At 35.8% G+C, this 22773-nt stretch overlaps 1 protein-coding gene across 2 annotated transcripts; it reads right to left on the reverse strand.

Annotated features, from left to right (window-relative positions):
- Positions 1–3210: 3210 nt before the first annotated feature.
- Positions 3211–22773, reverse strand: LOC117394920 (programmed cell death protein 6-like). 2 transcript variants are annotated; one of them, XM_033993659.3, is made up of 6 exons: positions 22600–22773; positions 10539–10600; positions 6533–6577; positions 5635–5802; positions 4190–4299; positions 3211–3824 (listed from the first exon to the last, which is right to left on the reverse strand). In XM_033993659.3, exons 1-6 carry the CDS (start codon positions 22668–22670, stop codon positions 3726–3728), a joined length of 555 nt encoding a protein of 184 aa, XP_033849550.1. In that variant the 5' UTR covers positions 22671–22773; the 3' UTR covers positions 3211–3725. The 2 variants fall into 2 exon arrangements, with proteins under 2 accessions (XP_033849550.1, XP_033849551.1); XM_033993660.3 differs by having other exon boundaries at positions 5644–5802; positions 22600–22771.

Genomic DNA, 22773 nt, shown 5'->3' on the forward strand with positions numbered 1-22773 from the left:
TTTTTGACATGCCAAGCAAGAACAGTTTGAAAAAGGGAGAAAAGCAGGTGAGCAATCACAACCGGAAATGAGAAGCAGCACATCACTATAATGCTTTGTGTAACAGCAGATGGCCACAAACTGCCTCCATACATTGTTTTCTTTTATGCATAATTGATATTTGTAAATGCATCTGGGTCATGCCACGCCAACTCAATCAGAAAAGGGACATTTTGTTGCCCGTCCGTCTCAGATTTTCCTAGAAAAATTCACCTGGCGGTTTTTTGACATGCCGAGATCAGAAATGCTAGACGTTATTTTTTTTAAAAATGACCTTTTTGACCTGGGTGCATTTAGATGCTACCATCATGTGTAGCACCTTGTTCTACTCGTAATGAATAGGGCTTTTCAGAAAAAAATACTAGGAGCACCCTACTCACTTCTAGCAAATTGCCAGACGAAGGGTAACTGACCAGTTTTATTCGGACTTCAGCCTAACCTTTTACCCTGTAGGGGATGTCGGTCCTAAAATGTAAATATTGCTGTAAGAACCTTAGGAACCTTAGTCTTCCCAAATTTTGTGAAAAACACTTGATTTCAAGTCCCACCACTGGTCATTAAAATTTGAATTTTTGCAGTTTATACCAAGTTTAGGCCATAATAACTTGGGGGGGGGGGGGGGGGGAGTGCTCCAAAAAATCACCCAAAGATATGTTTGGCTAGATGATGAGATCTGCAAGTATCAAGCAAAATATAATGATATCAGGGGATTTGGGATTTTTGGCAGGTGTTTGAAGCTGCATTCGTCATGCATTCAAGCATTGCTTATGGCCACTTTGGTGAGGCTAAAGTGCCCATAGTTCTATCCAAACTGGCTATTTCTTCAACTTTGCATTCTCTGAGGATTGATCTAGAGGAAAAAGTAACAGTATGTGCTTCCACTGGCACTAGCTTGGAGCTGAGGGGTTATGAACTTGCATGGGACTTGGGACTTTTGTTACGATGACACATGTGAAACTACCAAAAACCTTACTTAGTTGGGTTTTAAAAACTAAATTCATGATTTTTCTTTAAAAAGAAAAATAATTCTTCCCTGTTTACAGCACCGTTTAAATATACCTGTCTCTATCATCGAAGACTTCCTAAACCAAAGACTTTCAGTGGTGCCTGAAATTGACTGATTGACTAGCATGAGAATGCAGCAAATGGCCTTTTCACAAATGGTTGGTCAGTCAATCAATTATCCCCCTAGGTAGGCACTACAAATTATGAAAAAAAAAAACACTTTACTATCACTTTTTTGTTTTTAAAATCCAACTAAGTAAGGTTTTGGTAGTTTCAAATGTGTCATCATAACAATGACGTCCCAAGTCCCATATGCAAGTTCATAACCCTTCAGCCCATCCAAGCTAGTGCCATTGGAAGCCCACATTGTTTTTTTTCCCCTCTAGATCAATCCTCCGAGAATGCACAACTGAAGAAATAGCCAGTTTAGATAGATCCCAGGGTGTCGGCTTCAACAACATTACTGGGGAGTTGGTTACAGACCCTCACAATTCTCTGTGTAAAAAAAGTGCCTCCTATTTCTGTTCTGAATGACCCTTTATCTAATCTCCATTTGTGACCCCTGGTCCTTGTTTTTTTTTTCAGATCAAAAAAGTCCAGCGTCAACATTGTCAATACTTTTTAGAATTTTGAATGCTTGAATCAGATCACAGCGTAGTCTTCTTTGTTCAAGACTGAACAGATTCAATTCTTTTAGCCTGTCTGCATACGACATGCCTTTTAAACCCGGGATAATTCTGGTCACTCTTCTTTGCACTCTTTCTAGAGCAGCAATATCCTTTTTGTAATGAGGTGACCAGAACTGAACACAATATTCTAGATGAGGTCTTACTAATGCATTGTAAAGTTTTAACATTACTTCCCTTGATTTAAATTCAACACTTTTCACAATATATCCAAGCATCTTGTTGGCCTTTTTTATAGCTTCCCCACACTGTCTAGATGAAGACATTTCTGAGTCAACATAAACTCCTAGGTCTTTATCAAAGATTCCTTCTTCAATTTCAGTATCTCCCATGATATTTATAATGCACATTTGTATTGCCTGCGTGCAGTACCTTACACTTTTCTCTATTGTCATTTGCCATGTTTCTGTCCAGTTCTGAATGCTGTCTAGATCATTTTGAATGACCTTTGCCACTCCTCCTATTTTGGTGTCATCTGCAAATTTAACAAGTTTGCTTACTATACCAGAATCTAAATCATTAATGTAGATTAGGAATAGCAGAGGACCTAATACTGATCCCTGTGGTACACCACAGGTTACCTTGCTCCATTTTGAGGTTTCTCCTCTAATCAGTACTTTCTGTTTTCTACATGTTAACCACTCCCTAAACCATGTGCATGCATTTCCTTGAATCCCTACTGTGTTCAGTTTGAGAATTAATCTTTTATGCGGGACTTTGTCAAAAGCTTTCTGGAAATCTAAACAAACCATGTCATATGCTTTGCAATTATCCATTGTCGATGTTGCATCCTCAAAAAAATCAAGCAGGTTAGTTAGACACGATCTCCCTTTCCTAAAACCATGCTGACTGTCTCCCAGGATACTGTTACCATATAGGTAATTTTCCATTTTGGATCTTATTATAGTTTACATATAATAGAAGTCAGGCTTATTGGACTGTAGTTACCTGGTTCGGTTTTGTCTCCCTTTTTGTGGATCGGTATTACGTTTGCTATTTTCCAGTCTGTCGGTACAACCCCCGTGTCAAGAGACTGTTGCATGATCTTGGTTAGCGGTTTGTAAATAACTTCTTTCATTTCTTTGAGTACTATTGGGAGGATCTCATCCGGCCCAGGGGATTTGTTTATTTTAAGAGCTCCTAGTCCCTTTAAAGCTTCTGCCTCTGTTATGCTAAAGTTATTTAAAACTGGATAGGAACAGGTTGACATGTGGGGCATGTTGTCCATATCCTCCTTTGTAAAAACTTGTGAAAAGTAATCATTTAATATATTTGCTATTTTTTTTTTCTTCATCTATGATTTTTCCTTTTGTATCTCTTTGGTACAAATGGCATGGAATGACCCATCTTTATTATTTATAGGGTGGGAAATTTGGGCTTAAATTCGAAGGAATACTGCATTTAGCTGCATAAAACCAAAATAGCAAAAAAAGATAAATTGGATGAGCTTCAGAAATTAGACAATTTGGATAACACAAAATTCTGATTTCAGCTTGATCAATATTTTATTTTAAAAATAAGTGTACAATATTTAGTAATTCTACAATATAAGGCACCATGCATAATGAAAAAGATTAAAACTATGGTTATATGAAAGCATGTATTCCCCCTACCTGGCTTTTGTCAGCTTCATGGTATAAAATTGTTATAGTTCCATAGAATATATAAATAGGTTAGACTATAACATAAGTAGCTATAAAGCAGGCTTTCTACCTAAAACCTACTTTCAGAGTATTTATATGTAAACCTTTGCCAGAAGAGATGACATCTGTTTTAATATTGTAGTCTGGTTGCTACAAACACATTTTCATGCAAATTCTAACAAAAATGTACATGCCATTAAGTGCTGACATTCGTATGTAAGTATATGCTACTTATTTGAAAAAAAAAAAAAACCTTCCATACATTTCATTTGAGATGAGTGCTATAAACATGGTGAACATTTCAGATTTGGCATCCCGCACAGTCATTGGTCCCAGTATTTTCTTTTTTTTTCTATACAACATTGAAGACCATGGATAAGTACTGTTCATATGACACTTGAATCCAGCCATCTTGATCTGTATCATATCTTCTGAATACATCTGTCAATCTCTGAAAACACACAATATTGATCATATACATGTTAATGAAAGAAACAATGCGAGTTACAGTACTTCTTAAAACAACTGAATTTTAGAATATGTAAAAATTCTTCAAAATGCAGTAGCTGCCAAAAACAGGCTTTCCAACATACACCCCCCCCCCCCCCCCCCCCCCAAAAAAAAAAAAACATGCTTTTTTTTTATTTTAGTCATAGCCAACGGTTTTTTTTACCCCAGGTTTTCTCAATACCAAACTGAGTCTCCCTGTCCTGTCTCCCTGTCCTGTCCGGGGGCACAGACAGCCATCTTTAAAAAAGCATGCACTACATTACAGTATATACAATATCTCCTGTAAACCAAGATGTGTTTCCTTACCTGCAGTACAATACAACACTGAACAAAGTCATCAAAAGCCACCTGGCCCCTTCTCTGTCTGTCAAACTTCTGAATGAGAACATCATAGAACTGATCGGTGAGACGATAACCTTAAAAATCAAGAATCATTTACGTCATTAGTTAGACCGACTATCGCATGCTACTATCAACATTTGGCATTATGGTAGTTTCCTTCATTTAAACACAGTATCAATGTTAATCTTACAAATAAATATTTCTCCACATTCAGATAATTTGCATAGACTTGCCTGTTAACTCTATAAAGCCCTCTTTGATACTGAACTCAATAAATACAGAGATATTTAAACATTTTAATTATTCCCTGTACTTCTGAAAAGTATTGGCACAAATTATGGAAGCAACAAATAATTTACACAAAGACTGGGTGGGGATTTGATTGCCCATTTGTCCTCACTCATATCCCTTACTAAATACCTGTGATTCAATATGAAGTCATATTAGAATGAAGTTGCATAATATGAAATCATGCAAAAAAATTTAAAAAAAAACACACTTAGCAGCACAAAGAACTTGCATACATAGCAAAATATAAAGGCTCAAAACCTCCACAAATAAAGAACGGCAATTGAAATAAAGCTGTTATAATGGTGGCACATTGATAGCCTCTCTCAGCCATTGATTCTGCAAGTCAACATGGCAGAACTGAGTGAAAACCCCCAAAATGTACCATGTGCACTATATAGAAGGATAACTCCAATTCCTGCTTGATATCAAAATAAAAGGTAATCTAAGAACTATTAAATCACATAAGGTGCAGCTGACAAAGGGTTAGAAACGATTTCCATCCTATCATAAGCAAACTGTTAATTGTGTAGGATAGGTTAAAGTAGGCTACTACAGAAGAAGACATTCCTTGTTTATCATTTTAAACCAGGGGAAGGCATTCAGTATCTGAATCTTAATATATTATATATTGGCTTTCATGATACAATATGACATCAAGTTAACTTCTTTGCAAACAAGTACAATAAAATTGGGCCTCAAGACTAGCTGAGGTCAGTGCAAACAGAAATCCTCTGGCTGTGTTTCAGTCACTCAAGATCCTAAAAACTGGATTTTCCACGAAAGCTATAATAAAGAAATATAAACTCTGACAGGGGAAGTGCTTCAAGGAAGGAAACTACCATTTTGCCAGATTGGAGTAACATTGCAGTATAAAATCGATGATTTTACAATATTGTGGAATTTCAAAGATTACCACAAAGTAGGTCAGAGGCAAAATTGTCTTTATAAATATCTATACTACAAGAACAATAATATCTTATAAGTAACAGAAATGTATTTCTATTAGTTAGTGTTGTCACTTTGCTTGGCTGTCAATAACCTAGCTACCTTGAATGGCGGTACAGCTAATAAGATAAGAGTACACTTAATTGATATTACAAGCAAAACTCAAAGCCTACTTTGCTCACCAAACCCAGTCAGTGCTTGCTTGAGTTCATTTTTGTCGATCAGCCCAGAGTTGTCTCGGTCGTATGTTCGGAAGATGTTTTGCCAGTCGGTGATATATTTCCATACACCGGCAAATTCATTAAAATTCACTCCACCTTTGTTGTCCCTGTCAAACATGGCTAAACGAAAATAATATTTTTTTTTTGACTGCTTAAAACATACAGGGAAAAAATACAATTCACAGTTAACATTTTAATGGTGAGTGTACCCTTGCACATCAAAAACATGTGTAAGTAGCATCCTTCAAAAATAAAAAAAAGATGCTTTTAAAAATAAATATGGAAAGCAGGAGTAATCAGAATGTTGTGTTTTCAATTCTCAACTGGTAATTACTTGTAATAAATGGAATGCAATGTACTGCTGCTGCAGGTCATGTCAATAAGGGGATTTATTGATCAGGTCCAATACATTTCATAAAAAATAACCCTGTGGTAGTTATTTCAGTGCGTAGAGTCTGTCAAGTTATTACAGTAAACAAATACAGTAGCCATATTGTGCCTGGAGTCAATGTGGGACAGTATGTACTACTCTGTCCTATTTGAAATGTTGTAGCTTCAGAACTTGAGTTTATATTTTCAAGTGATACACTTTATAACTACAATAATTTACGGGTTTCATTTTGCTGTTTTTTTTTCGTAAAGTTGTTTACTGTACTTTGGCTAAACCAAAATGAAATATGTGTTTGAGTACTCCAAGAATATACACATCTTTTGATCACAAAAAGTCTGGGGTTTGAAAAAAAAAAACAAAAAAAAACACATGAAATGGCAAATGTGTGGTTGATTAAATAACCATTGATTACAAGAACCGTTTTTCTCAGTGTGTACATTTAGACAATAAAAATCTTACAAATGATTGATCTGACTGTCACTGGATTAAAGGGGGTCCACGTTCCTAAAAAACAGAAAAAAAAGAACAACATTAAAGGAATATAATAAAAAATGTTTAAGAAAGACTTCATTTCACAATCTGGAAAGGAGGTCTCAAGGGGACTGAATGGATTTAAACAAAAAAAAACTTTTAAAACAGCCAGCCCACATTGTATATGGCTAACATAAGCAGCTGTGCCCATATCCTTTTTGCTTTCCATGCAGTGTTCTATCAGTTTTAAAATGATGAGGAATGACGAAACAACACCCCGAGATGTGCAGTGACATATTAAGTTATAAAAAGTAATTCCTTGTGAATTCCTTGTGTTCTTTATGAAAATGTTTAATCCCCATGCCAAGTCACTCATTTTATTTTTGTACTTAGTTTATTTTACTCTGCAGGGTAAGGGGTATGGGGTAAGGTACAGTTAACTTGCACACTCAAAAACACAAAATTCTACCAAACTTCTCATCCTTAACCTTTATTAATGAATATAAAAAAAAAAAAAAATGCAGAATAACATTCTAAACTTATTCACAAAAATACAACTACAGCTCTCACACAGTTTTTTTTTTTTTTTTTTAAAAACACCCAAAAAACAAAAACTATCCTTAAACAGGATATCTTTGGCAAATGTGGCAAATCATATTTTTAAACCCTTGTTTTTTTCCCCTTCAACAGAACTAACTGAACTAAACGTCATGTTACTCCATCATTCACCTTACCTCATTTACAATTACAATCACCATGTATTTATCCATGTGCAACTTTAGTCCGTGCAACATCATATGCGACTTACACCTAACTCCTAAACTTAACCTCTAAACCTAATATCACTACTAAACTGTTACTATTATTTCAACATCGTTTGTTTTGTGCCCTCTAGATAAATTTATATTTCTGAGTGTGCGAGTTAAGTGTACCGTGATCGGGGTATGTTCCTGCAACATATTTAATCTTCATTATTTATACTTTATATAAGCATCATTTTGAAAGCTCTTTTAAATCCAGTGACAGAATAAATGGTTGAAATCACACTGTTACAAGTTACACTGCATTGCTAAGCACATTAAGTTCTTGATCTAAAGAAAGTCCTTTTCTGAATTCAGCTCTTTAGGTTAAAAACATTATTTTCTATACATTGTACTTTTGATATCAAATACTCCATGTTTATTTCTCATAGTAATAGCCTTTATGAATCCAACATGTATCCAAGACCTGTATATACACTGTAGTGTTAATATTATGTAATGTTATGAACCCCTTTGTAGTCTCCATCGCCTATGTTTGATTCCCTTAGTGGTCTCTGACATGTTCGATTTCACTCCGTGTCCCTTCTTCGCTGTGGAACTACAGTATTCCGTCATTAAACTGCACCAGTAGAGATAGTCAAGCCCTTTGCGAACCTGCCATTTACTCACACAGCTTGTTCGGCAAGTTGTTCGCTTTGAAGACAGCAGCTTTGTTAGTAGCACTTGAATGAGAGGAGGAAGAGATTTGCACTTTTAATATTTCCACCAGCCCCATTATGCTTTCTTTTCTCATACAAAATCTATTTCTACCAAGTGGAACACACTGAATTAAAGAAACACAGTTCAGAAAACCTTAGTAAATTTTATTAAAAAACACACACATGCACAAACTCACACAGTTAAGTAATATTCTATGCCTGTTACAGCACCTGTGCAGGAAGTTAAACCTAAAATTTCTGAACAGAGTTGTACTGTGCTAAGAACAAAGAGTGTTCACTTCTCTGCTTATACAGTAGTCATGGAGCACAGCAAAGCAAGCAGAAATACTTATTCCACATTCAGCCAATTCGTATTCCTCCCAAAGCATCATCAACAGTAATGTTCTGCTCTGAAAAATAGTGAGGTGCAAAAAGCCTTTTATGAACATGCTCCTTTAACACTGGCTACACAAGCAAAGGATTTTTTTTTTGTCACAAAATGTTACGGAATTTCTACTTTAGGCACCAACATGAGAGAAGAAGCTTAAAGAACAAGCTGGTATGGGTCTGAAATATCAAGTTATCTTAACTAATGGAATCATATGCGTCCCTTCTTAGCTATGTAACTACGTCATTCCATCATTAAAATGCACCAAACCTCTTAGAGATAGTCAGGCCCTTTGCGAACCTGCCAGACTTCTCTCGGTTTACTTACACAGCTTGATTGACAGGCTGTCCGTGTTGAAGATAGTGGCTTTAATTGGAGTTTTAGCTGTCACTCTCTCACACACCCACATTCCCAGAGTGTCTGCAGTTTGTTTTTTCAGCCCAACAAAAAAATGTCCTACTACATGCAAGTCATTAATTTAGCAATATCTTCTTTTTTTTTAAATTAATATATGTTTGCATTGTAAGCAACCTGTTGGCATATTCATTGCAGATGTTTACTATTTTACCATGTGGTGAAGTTAGCTATGTTGAAAATAATAACTACAGGTTCAATAATTACATGTTAAATTGTGAAAGAAAATCCATTTGGTTTACACCAGAGTACCTAAAAGTAACAACATATATATATATATTTTTTTAAGTGCTGAAAAAAATGCCTCCTAAAAAAGGTAGAATATATTTTTTTTTAAAAATGAAAATGTAGTAGTGTGTTCTGGTGTGTTTTTATAGCACTATAAAGACTGGAATGGGATTAAAGTACCCCTGTGGCCTGAAAGGGCTCTCAAATATGTCTTCTCTCTATGTTCAACTAGTACACCAGTGTGTAACCATTAACATGCTCCCCTCACACCTTCTCCCCATTCTGGATGCAAGAAATACACCAGTAAGAACACGTAGAGAAAAACTAGCATGCCTTGCATCCACTGGGGTCAGGGGCAGATTACGAGTTACACTTTTGTGTACTGGTTGAACAACACAGAAGACATGTCAGACAGCCCTTTTGAGAGTTTTTTAAAGTTGCCCGGGCCAATCTACTTTCGCCAATGCCTTCTGGATGAATCCCGAAGTTGCCACTTTTTTTCGGGACTTGCCCGTGTCCAGTCGGGCGAATCTAGATTGGCCCAGAACTTGAAAAAAATTTTCAGCAGTTTTCAGTGAATTTCGGGGCTAGCCCAGGTGAGTCTAGTTTTGCCCAGTGCTTCAACATCAATGCTGGGCCAATCTAGTTTTGCCTATGCCAATTATTTGGGCGAGTCTGGTTTTGCTTTTCTACACTCTCCTCTGAGAGGTACCTGCCTCACCTCCACTTCTGACAACAATGGAGCAACAGTGTTCTGGGTTTCCAGCGGCGGTGCAGAAAAGGCAGGACACCAGGGCTGGTTTTAATAGCAGTTAAAAGCACTCTTTATCAGCTCTCTCTCCCAAAAAGAGAAGTAAAAAAAAAAAATCTTGCTCCTCCATACGCGTTACTTCTTTTTTTCAAATGATCAATATAGTTTCCAGCTTTGTTGCAACATAAAATGATTTGTTTCAGAGGTACAGTTACAGTTAAAAAAGAGTCGACTTCACTGCAGAGTTGGCATCCCATGCGTTCAGACCAGGATGTTGACAGTGTGTGTTTATATAATTTTTTATTTTTTTTTGGGGGGGTCCAGGGGCCAGGTCTGTTATAGCCAAAGGTTTGTTACAATGAAAGGCTTTACAGTGAGGGTGTACTGTACTTAAAATGAAAACCTGTAACACTTCTCATAACCTGTGATTTCACCCTATTTGATAAAGAGAATTTTGACGAATAGTATTTAAAACAATGCACAATGAAAATAATTGAATTTATTTAAAATAAATAAATAAATAAATAAATAAATAAATAAATAATAATAATAATAATAATAATAATAATTTCCAGCTGCACACCCTGGCTGTGAATCATAACTTTGCCGTAAGCTAGGATTTCCTGGCACTTAGTTTTCCATTATTAACAGGTGCTTTTACCATACTGTCAGTTTAATATGAATATTCTACAATTTTCAACATGTTTTAAATACTGTCAGCTATCCGTTGACTTTTTTTTCCCCCCACACTTACCATTGGACAAGGCCTGCTGAAGTTCTGAATCTGATATCGATCCACTTCTGTCTTTATCCACTCTGCAAATCAAAAGGAAGAATTATATTTAAACCCATGAAACTAAGATTCAGACCCCTTGTAGCTTAAACGCAACAGGTAGGCCAACGTGACCATGGAGACTGTTGAAACAGACCTACTGTTAAATACTTTCTCTGACTTGCTCTCCATTAAGAATTGTTATTTATCAGACAGAATGTGTCTAAATAGGACATGAATATTTATAATATAGAGCTACAGGTTATTTTGTCCAGATACGCAGAGTTGCTAACACAGGAACACACTTGTCCTTAGGCCTAGAATATTGCGTGAGAAGGTATGTACAAGAATGTATGAGAAAGGAATCTATGGTAATCAATTTAGCACAGTGACCTTGTAAAGAGAGAAGTTTGTGGTTGATTGCACCTGAGTGGAGTAACTGCTGAATAACTCATTCTAGTCCTGACAACTATAACTACCAAGATAACAGAAACAAACTGTACCAGTAATCATATATCAGGCGTAAAGGCATACACAGACAAGAAGTTCCCAATACCTCCAGATCATCAGATGTAGTGCCTGAAAGCGTCTACCAGTGTATGGGTAAATTGATCACTTACTTTCTCTCATGTTCTGCTAGTGGCACATTATTGTGTAACAAAGTAGTTAATTCCAGGTTTACCCTGATTTTTAAACCTTACATGTCAGCTAAGTAATTCATGAGTTTAATGCAGATTCTACTCCAGTGTAAAGTTTGCGTATGCATAGCACTCATGTTGGTGTCAACGCTAAGTTAAAGCAGTTTAATGCTGTGATAACAAGCTGAATTTAACGTGGTAGAACTGCAACTGAACTCAAAACACTGTACACCGCCTCTGAGTTTATGAAACCATTATCTCTAATCCCCCAACTTTTCTTTTTGATAAACCGTTTACCTTTGGTGACTTAAAACCATTTACCATAACTATAAATATTTGTATTAAATAATTGGGCCAAATTACACAATCTACATCCATTACAATGATATATTTAAATAGATTTATCAGCCTTATGAAGCCCTGCAGACGCTTGATATAAGGGGCTTCAGTGTAAACTCCAAAAGTCCTGCGTGGCACAGGCTCACAGCAGTTTATTTTAAATTGTCTTTTCCGTGGCTCATTCTCCTGCAGTCTTGGATGAAGCCGAATTTAAAAAAGATTCTCTCCACATCAGCTGAGCCAGGCGGGGCACTGAAGATGCGATAAGCAGCACAGTGCAAATTTGGAAAGTCATGTGGGGGATTTTTTCAGAATTTAAAACAGTGATGTCGCCATTGTCTGGAGAAGACATTGTCATCTACACATAGAATTCACTTTCCAGTTTATACCGTTTTTCTTTTTCTACCCATTTTAGCATTAAAATGAGTTCATCAACATAAACTGCAATTGCTTTGAAAGTTGTTAACTATCCGCACAATCTGTAAAGCGTGAAATGTGTACAGGGTGGGGTGAGATTCATTAACCGTACATACAGATAGGCACGTGCGTGTGTGGATATCTTCCACTACATTACCTTACTTTAACAGACAGCTTTGCATATACATATAGCCTAATTTATTATTAACATACACATCTAAAGAAATGTATTGCATTTTCTTAATATAAATCATCTATTTTTATGCACTTGAGTGGTCCAAAATTCAGGTAAAAATCAGTAAAAAAAACCCTGAATAGTTCTTTTTGAAATCTGTATAAACCGAAAACGAAGGGCCCTACCTGTACGTTACACTACATAGCTTTTTTATTGAACTGGAGTATACTTCTGAAGTGAGATTTAATCTATAGCTTTATAAAATATGTACACATATTTTCAAGTGTATACCTATGTGACAATAGTGACTCCATATATCAGGGCTGAGGATTCTGCTACATTATATTTATAAACATACCACGTGGTTACAAATACTGCATAGTGCAATCCTGTCATCACACTACTTTCAGCCTGACAACTAGTAAACTCTAGGCTATCTGACTAATCTTCAAAGTCAAGAATTCCCTGAAACATAATGAGATGAAATACATATGTTTGAATCAAATTGGATAGCTTTTAAAGACTGAAATTGGATAATTCAAAGATCAATTAGGCTGTTTGGAGCTCTATTTAAAAAGACAGACTGAACAGGCTGAAAGTGCTGTCATGTGAAGGCAGGGTTTGAGATAGTTGTGTGCTGGAACCAAAGAGGATGACAAAACCCATCTTATTGGCCTGACCCATGAGGAAATTGTGTTTATTTTTATCTGTGCAAATACATTTTCCTTAAAATAACTAGTTAATGTACTATTTTAACAAAACAAACTATAATACAGTAAAACCTGTATTTAGAGCCTCCTGAACTAAGCAGTCACCAGAACAGATTTTCTTTGTTCAATAAGGAACAAACTGTCTTACTGTAAGCAGATACAAATGTTTGGGCCATTTCACATATACGACAGTTTAGGTTACAGTACAGTATGAGGTACATATACTACCCAAACTATATATATACATATATATATATATATATATACATATATATATATATATATATATATATATATATATATATATATATATATATATATATATATATATATATATATAGTTTGACCTCAGATTTGGAAGTACTGTAAATTGATTACAGCCTCACTAGGAAATATTCTGTAGTAGGGGCACTTACCTAGTAACACACCTACATGCAGTCACTGAGGCAATACGAAAGGAATGCATTTGCGTATAACTGTAAAATGGAGTCATTTGTGCTTTTAAATGCACAGATATTTGTTTTTAATGCACAAGACAGTCCTCACTAGCAACCGTCTGAGTCACTACCACCTGACTTGATCTGAGGCCTGGATACCAGAACAACACTAGCTAAACTGAAACTGTAAGAAGAATGAACCCTATTCAGGTTTCATTCTAGGATTTCTATATCATTTTTTGAATAAACATTCCCGTTTGTCTGCATTAAGTGTTTCTGCTATGCAATGACTGCATTAGAAATATACAATACATTTTTCAGACAGCTTGTCCATTTCAGATGTATGGTGATTAAATCAACTTTAAAAAATAAAAAATAAAAAAAAATACTATAATGGTGCAGAGATTAAACCCATCTTCCCCATTTAGTACAGGAAAAACCAGTGGAAGTGCTTGAATGTATTCTTGGTTGAACAATAACATTGATCATATACACACTAAACATACTTTTGTCCATGAAAAAGCACAATATTCCACCCTTTGCATATTTTGTTGAGAGGACTAGTGGAAACAAATGACTAGATCGCTTCCCCAAATGGAAAAAAAGTGTAATCCCCCAATGACAATTTTGTTTCTATGACAACTCTGGCATCTCTGCCAATAAACACATCCAACACAAAAACAACTAGAACTTTGAAGAGCTGTCTATTTGTTATCCAGTAGTGCTATCAATCACAGACAGTTTTGTGCCATTTAACATTGGTATTATGTAATGTTAGGTTACGTTTTGAAATTAAATCATACCCTTGGCCTTATGCATTTTAGGGCTGCAACGAAGGGTACATTTTGACCTTCGAAGGTTCGGAACACATTACCAAAGAAAGGTTCAAACCATCAATGGTACTAATTTACATAATTTACTGGTGACGTCACCATAGCTACTTGTTTATATTTGATTGAAAATCCTATTATTTTACAGGTAATCCATGTAAATGGAATAAAACATTCACATGTAGTTTAAAAATATGTTATATAGAAAGGTAATCACGTTTTTATAATTTAAATAAAATAAATAAATACATGTTTATTTAAACGTAATTGAGGCCGCTCGCGATGTATACAGTAGCTTGCATTGCACAACTACAGCGGACTTAGGCAAAACAAAACTATTTAACAGTCACCGTTATCAGTCACATTTTACTACTACTAAAAATATTATTATTATTATTATTATTATTATTATTATTTGAACTTACGACCCCAGAAATATTATTATTTGAACTTACAACCCCAGAAATATGAACTTTTAGTGTTAGTGTATATTTTGTATGTTTCAAACGTATTCTACCATAGCACTTCTCTTAGACTGTCTTGTACATTAGGTACTCTGCATGTATTTTACTGAAGCAATACAGCCATAGAGGTACCAGCCCACTGCTTTGGATACTATATCCTGCTCCATACACTGCAGCGGCGCCATGTAGAGTATATGTATACGATTTGGTAGCGGATTTTAATAACAACTTTTGTTTACGTAATATGCATCACACAAATATAAAGATCGAATTTTGCATGGAAGTGACATTTAATGTGTGATTTATAGTATTCACACATTGTCGAACAGTTTCTGTTAACAGGAAGGAAAAAAAAACACATACAGTGCATGAATGGCGTCTGACGAACCTTCGAAGTTTTAAAACAATCTTCGAATACTTGGCTAGCGAACGAACCTTCGGACACAGCCCTAATGCATTTTAATGTGTATTTGTACAAAATGATATCCAAAATAGGAAACAAATACAATCACAGGTTACACTCTTATTACCTTTACAAAAAGGTACCATGAGATTACAATGGTACTGTAGTACCACGGTAAGGCATGGTATTTCATAGTGCAAGACAGTACAAGATGGTAATACAATGGTACAAGCATTTAGTACCTTTGGGTACCAAGGTATTACTACTGTACTGGACAAGATATAGAGTAAGTACTATGGCACATCATGGAATACAATAGTACACCCTGAGGGCACCATGGTATTACTACTGGACAATATACAAGTACCATGGTACAGCATTGAATAATTATCTGTCCAGGTGGGGTACCACCACTATATAAAGACTTTAATCAGTCGACAGCAAGTCACAATCCATCACAAGTCTCATTCAAAAACATGTCATAAAACCGATATCTGTTCTGCCCATATAATTTTAAAGTCGGATTTCAAGAACATTGTCACACGCAGTTGTACCTGTAATTTAGATATCTGAAAATTGCATGAAATACCTTTTCTAAAGCACTGGAAAAAACAGATGGAGACTAATTACCAAGTCAATTCTTTCACCACAAGTCCTTCAAAATGCTCACCTATAACCCATGAACGCTTGTTTCAGAACTTTGCAATAATCAATTTTTAAAGATGGCAACAACAAATAAATGAGGTCAACAGTACCTCTGCAGCCCTATGACAAACCACTTGCACATAAAGATTATACACATTTTATGGTTTTAGTTTTATGAATTTATTTATTTATACACGTTTTATGGGTTATTTTGGTGTAAACTCAAACCATTTGCTAATATTGTACAATATAAGTGAAATCTCTTCTATTTCAGAAGGAACATGCACTTAAAAATCACTCAAGAATTTGACAATTGGACAATATTTCAATTTTAATGCCCCCAGCAAGCGTGGTACATTTTGCATGAATTCTACAGAATACCTACCTGGCTATCTGTACAGCATTCATAGGGCTACTGGCATTCTAAATACATTTTTTAGATCCTCAAAGTCACTCCAAAATGAGATGTGTTTTTAAGTACGATGCTCTCTTAGTTGATGAAGAGTTGAGATGCTCTCAGTTGATTATGTTGGAGAGTTGAGATGTTCTCTTAGTTGACAATGTTGAAGAGTTGAGATGCTCTCTTAGTTGATAATGTTGGAGAGTTGAGATGCCCTCTTAGTTGATGATGAAGAGTTGAGATGCTCTGTTAGTTGATAATGTTGGAGAGTTGAGATGCTCTCTTAGTTGATAATGTTGGAGAGTTGAGATGCCCTCTTAGTTGACGATGTTGGAGAGTTGAGATGTTCACATTTGTTTTGTAGTTGTTGGCATCTTTTCCAGTACTTTTTTTTCTCAGTTTCTTTCCTCTTTTTTTTTAAATCATGGAGTTTTGATTCCATTTTATGTTTATTTTCCTTTATTATTTTTTCTCCTGAAGTTTTTTTTTTTTTTCTTGGTGGTGCACATTCAAAGCATCTGGTGTTGAAGTATTTACCAATACCCGAGGTATTGGTTGGAGCGCATTAGAATTTTCTGGGCTTTCTGGTGGCGATATAGGTTTTCGAGTAATTTAGTGCTCGAGTACTCGAGAGTTAAAAATGTTGAGTACTCGAACCTAATGCCACTGTACAAACAAAAGTTGTTTTTAATTTAAAAACGAAAGTACATGTGTTGGCTCTTGTGCGTGTCATTCGGTGCAGCACAGAATCCAGGTTGAGCTGCTGCAGCCTGCTGCTTTGCAGTTTTCATCGTAACGTTTCTGCTGAAGTGCTGTGGCTAGCATCAAGATGAAATCTCTCCTACTGATAATTTCCCTGGTGCATTCCTTGTACAAAACGAAGGAATTGATGGCTGCCAGGTCCAGTAGAGATAACAGGATTGTGTGTGTGTGTATATTTATATATATATATATATATATATATATATATATATATATATATATATATACACACACACACACACACACACACACACACACACACACATATACTGAGCATCAGAAGAAACTTATCACTTATATTTGAGCATCAAAAGAAACTTATCACTTATATTGAAAAATGACAAACTTTGTTTTAGAGCAGGTGCAGTGACTTTTTATTGTGCTGATTAACAACTGACATCACGAAGATGCTGCAAAAAGATCTGTCGACCTTGGGCAGGTGTTGTGACTCTTGGTCTTCCAATTCGTGGCCTGTCATTGACAGAGTGTGTCTGGTTATACTGTCTCACCAGGTTTGAAATTGCTGTCTGTGAGCACCCAAGAAGACGAGCCACAGTACGCTGCCCTAGTTCAGCCTCAAACATGCCAATTGCACGAAGATGCTGCTCTCTGACAGACGTAGCATATTTTTTTTTTTTTCTGTGATTTTCTTTATTGCTTTTATTCAAGCTTGCAATTCAACAGCTGAAATCACTCCATATCCAGTGTCCAATCAACTGTCTCACTAATTAGGTGATTAAGTGCATATACTTCAGTCACAGTCACGCAAGCGTGTCATGGTTAAGGATGAATGATCGAGTGATTAAAGAGAAACCAAAAACATTTCGTCAATGTCCATCATTTATATACATTATTTTTTTCGAAAATAAATGTGTTATAATAGTGAGTGATAAGTTTCTTTTGATGCTCGGTATATATATAGACCTATGAAATCAGTATTATTATTTTGAATTTTGGGATTTATTTTTTCCTGATTTCAGATTTTTCGGTTTTAAAAATCTGTAATTTGTTTTTTATAACCACAAGTGTTTGATACATTGACATCAATGATAAAGCTAGAAATGTATGAAAAAATGACACAAAAAAAACCCTTCTAAATGGTTTTAATTAAACACCGTGCTATTTCAATGTAATATTTTGTTTGTTTAAACTGATTTTGTGGTAATCTCCTCGGGTGCCTAATTCAGTATTTTTCTCTGAATTCCCCGATTCCATCTGTGTTCTCCGCAATGCGGATTTCATAGGGCCCTATATATAATATATTGAATATTCAAAATAAAAACATGTATTAAAGTCAGTCAAAATTACGGCTTTGTTGCTAGGTGGGCGGGCTTATAACTTCCTGCTTTCAAACGCCGTCAGGGTATTTATTTAGGAAAAGTCATAAACGGACAACCATATAACTTTCAGACACGCAGAGTAATTTAAATTTGAAATCCTCAACCCGTCAAAATGACTTCCGTGGTTAAGGTGGTATACGTGAATAAAATATTGTAACAACCCCTGGTTGGCTCAAAGCAGGAGACGGAAACGGGATTCAGGCGCTAACAAAACTACTTTATTAATTAAACAGGGTCCGTGTTTGGGTCAGGACCACACCACAAAAACAATAAATCCTTCCTCCTGTCTCTATCCTAAAAACTTGCTCACTTTCTCGCTCGCTCTATTCCACACACACACACACAGGCTCCAGCTTTATCAGTCCCCTCACACACAGAGAAGAGAGCAGACCACTACTCTCATGGGGGGGGGGGGCAAAGCAAGGGCGTCTAGATGACATGGTCCACACCCAACAGCGACTCACCCACACCCACACTACCAAGACTAGTAGTATGGTCCCACCCCGGAACAATACAGATAACGTGAATGCACAGGACCAGATGACACAAAAGTCTGCCAACCTGAACTGACCGGGTCGCTACAATATATTGAACTTACATTCATGAAGAGATATTATTTACATTTTTTCGAGTACTAAATTACGGCTCGAGTAATTATAATTATTTCGAGTACTCTAACTCACCCCTAGTTCGGTTTCCTTTTTTTTCTGGATTCTTGTTGTTTTAGTTTTCAATATTGATGCTTAGATCTAACTTTCCTAGGTGTGACAAGCTTCTTTATCTTTCCTTCTAACACATCATTTCTCAATAGTTCTCGGTTTCATATGCTGCTTTTCTGATAGCATAAGCTTGATTTTTGCCCTTCTTTATCATTCTGCTTTTTTTTTTCTCAATTGATTTACCTTATTTATTGTATTGCCTTCAAAAACTAAGAATTTGTTACCGACTGATATTCTCAATGTAAAGTTTATTATGCACGTACACTGTATTGTAAGTGTAAACACGAGGGTGTTTAAAGATTACACAGAAGAAAGAATTCCTCTACAACATCCCAAAACAGAATAAAAACAAGAGTAACGTTATCTGTTCTGCTATATTCAGTGTGACAGTGTTAATTAACAGTATACTAATTTAAAAACCACATCTAAATGTAAATTTAAAGTATTGATAAATCAGTGTAAAATGATAATAAATTGCTGGCAGGCTGTATTCCAAACTCCACCTACAGTACAGCTGAGCAAAGACGCATTGCTGCAGTCAGATAGGTACATTTACAGAACCAGGAAAACCTACTATTAACACACCATCCTACTATTAATATTATAAAAAGACTAAATTTCCTGATTGTACAAATAAATAAATAAATAAATAAAATAAAATAAAATGAAATACAGTACTTCTGCCAGACAATCAGGAATGGTATTTTGTTACAATTAATCAATTTAGCAAGGTTTACACGCATCTAGACAGCAAATAACTGATGTAACAGCAAACTGTGGTATCCAGGGATGGAAATAAGACTTCCATTGCGTATCAGTTTTATCCATTCCTGTTACTAGGAGTTTAATAGAACACACCTGGCTTGTTACCCATACATTGTGGCAAATCAAGCTTGTAGTAAAACCTGGAATGGGTGAAACAGCTATGCAATAGGAGTCTTATTTCCATCCCTGGTGGTATCTATGTAAATGTTATTAGCTAAACGATCTACAGTACTGTGTGTAGTTTGGTAACATTGTAATTGTAGACACCTATTGGGGAGACTGGACCATATGGCAAGATAGAAAGGTATTCTAGGTCAGCCATTTCAGTTGTTTGAAATAATGTACTAAAATAATCATGTGTCAGCAATGTGAGCAATCTGGCACCTGATCACTTTATAGGTTATCTAAACACAGAAATCAATCTCACCTGAATCTGTATGTCTTGAATTGATTTACCTGTTGAAAGAGATCCAGGCAACCATAAAGGGAAAGCAATTTACCTTAACCAGTTCACAGCATGTTTAGCATGTGCTTGACGCTCACTTTGCTGGCACATGATTATTTTACTATATTTTTTTCAAAAAACAAAAATGGCTTACCTAGAATACCTTTCTGTGCTACCATAGGTACCAGTCTCCCCAAGAGATGGATACGAACACAATGTTGCCAAACTAGGTATACAATACTGTATACAATGCTGTGGATGCATGACATAGTTTAACTTAACCCTTTTCGGTCCTTTGTTGGACCTGGTCCGACATCGCAAAAAAAACCCTGTTTTAACAGATCATGTGTCGGCTCTGAGTGGAGAAAGTTGACAGAGGGTGTTTCCCAATCGTCTCTGATCGGAAAGAAGGCGGAACCAGCCAAGTATCTCTTCAAAAGCCGGAGAAAAACGATTTAAACAGAGAACCGCAGAGACAGACTTGGAGAGAGCATCATGGCAGAGAAAGACACGACAGCCTGAAGAACTTGCAGAGATGATGTAGGAAGAAGGCAGCGACTATGAGAAAGTAGTTCAGATGAAGATTTCGAAAAATCCAGTGAAGGAAGACATTTATGAGTGACGAGTCAGAGAAGGAAAATAAAGAAAGCGATCACGACGAGCCAGACGTGGAGGGGGGTGAAGACGCGCACTTGTAAGCGCAGCTAGTTTTGTGTTAGATAGGTGTCTGCTTTGAAAAGTATCACACACTGGATACTTACAGATAAATCTGTGAATAGCATGTACACCAGTTATATTTGTTAACTGTTGTTGGTTCAGATTTGTGCACTTTCTTTTGTATTTTGCAGTTCTCAAATAGTTATAAAATACATAATTTGTTTTTGGTTATTTTTTTCACTTCTTTTCATTTGTTTGGGGTGTCATTGATTTACAATAAGTCTGGAACCTGAGTGATTGCTCTAAAGTCACTAACTCAGCAAAACCAATAACTGATTTTTGTTACAGGTTTTTTTTTCAATGTTCTCCTCATAAATAGTAAAAAAAAAAATGAATAAAAACTTGTTTTTGGTTGAAAAGAATGGTGTGATACTTTCCTCTGAGTATCACTTTGATTATATAGTGATTTGAAACATGTTTTATGTAAATAAAGTCACATTAAAGTCACTTTAATGCAATTTGAACAGCACATGGTCTAAAGTGTTACTTTGTTCCCCAAAATTAAAATAAGACCTGACCAGCCTGACAGGGTCAAAATAATTGGCCTGCAAATGGTTAAATAATTATGATTTGTTACCTAGATCCACCAAAATCTACAAAATAGCATTACTGAGGTTATAAACAGTAGAACACATACACATTTTACCACCCTTTTCCCCCCAAAACATAGCTTTATGACATATTAAAAGCCCAGCTGTGTATCTGCTATCCATTTTTAATTCTCGGGTGCTGAATGGCTACTATTTCTGTCCTGACGTCCCATAACTCATTAACCATTTACCTTGTGATGATGACAATGCATAAAGAGAACGCGATAACTACACTGGTTCAGGAGTAATCACAAGTACACGATGTCATTAAATTGCACTTTTTTCTACATGTGGCTCCATCTCATTAACATCTATGGGTAATGCGTTGACATGTTGCTGTATTAAACTAGAAAAGCAGTTCTGTGTGTGCAGCGAGTTTCAACAAGAAATCTAACCTCTCAAACATGTCCCCTTTTCAGTGCTCGTTGAGAGCTAACGTTTGGGGATTCTTCCTAAAACACTTCCAGGTAGACCCATACGTTCTCAAAAAAATCTGAGCCGGTCCATTTGATGTCGAATGACCCTGCTGTTAATGTGTTTGGAAAGAGATATATATATATATATATATATATATATATATATATAGATATATATATATATATATATATAGATATAGATATAGATATAGATATAGATAGATATAGATATAGATATATATATATATATATATATTTATTTATATATATGATAGATAGATAGATAGATAGATAGATTGATAGTGTAAACACGAGGGTGTTTAAAGATTACACAGAAGATAGGATTCCTCTACAACATCCCAAAACAAAGTAAAACAGAGTGACGTCATCTGTTTTGCTACTGTACATTCAGTGTGATAGTGTTAAATAACAGTATACTAATTTAACAACCACGTCTAATGTAAATTTAAATTACTGATTAACCACTGTAAAATGTTAATAAATTGCTGGCTGGGTATATTCCAAACTCCACCTAACACAAGTACGTCCGAGCAAAGACGCGTCGATACCCGCTGCCTGCAGTCAGATCGGCACATTATTACATAACCAAAGAAAAATCCCCAGTGAATACACACCAATCTACTACTAAGACCATAAAAAAGACTACATTATCTGATTGTTTGGCAGAAATACTCTTATTATTTATATTTAAAACTCTACACACGATTTCAAATGACTTAATTTAATGAAATCATCGCCTACACTATTCAGAACGTGCTACATTAACTACATGTTAATCATTTACCTCGTTAAAAATGTACATTTCCTTACCTTTGAAATATATTCCATAGAAAGCCTTGATCGACCGGACTGTTATGCTGCGGTCGGTATTGATATGCCATTTTAGTTGAAATTTCAATTAAAACCAAACTGATAACTACTTTCTTCAGTCCTTCCACTCCAAGACAGACTCAACACTGTGCTGAATTACTTCCTGCTCCGGGG

This window comes from Acipenser ruthenus, chromosome 3 (assembly GCF_902713425.1).
Source record: "Acipenser ruthenus chromosome 3, fAciRut3.2 maternal haplotype, whole genome shotgun sequence".
NCBI classification, from domain to species: Eukaryota; Metazoa; Chordata; class Actinopteri; order Acipenseriformes; family Acipenseridae; genus Acipenser; species Acipenser ruthenus.

Bases quoted from the DNA above. Each gene is read 5' to 3' on its own strand.
- LOC117394920 (XM_033993659.3), bottom strand. From the start codon at position 22,670: ATGGCATATCAATACCGACCGCAGCATAACAGTCCGGTCGATCAAGGC. The intron at 6,578-10,538 runs GTAAGTGTGGGG...TCTGTTTTTTAG, and splicing joins TCAGCAGGCCTTGTCCAATG to GAACGTGGACCCCCTTTAAT. The intron at 3,825-4,189 runs GTAAGGAAACAC...GTGTGTTTTCAG, and splicing joins AGTGTTGTATTGTACTGCAG to AGATTGACAGATGTATTCAG.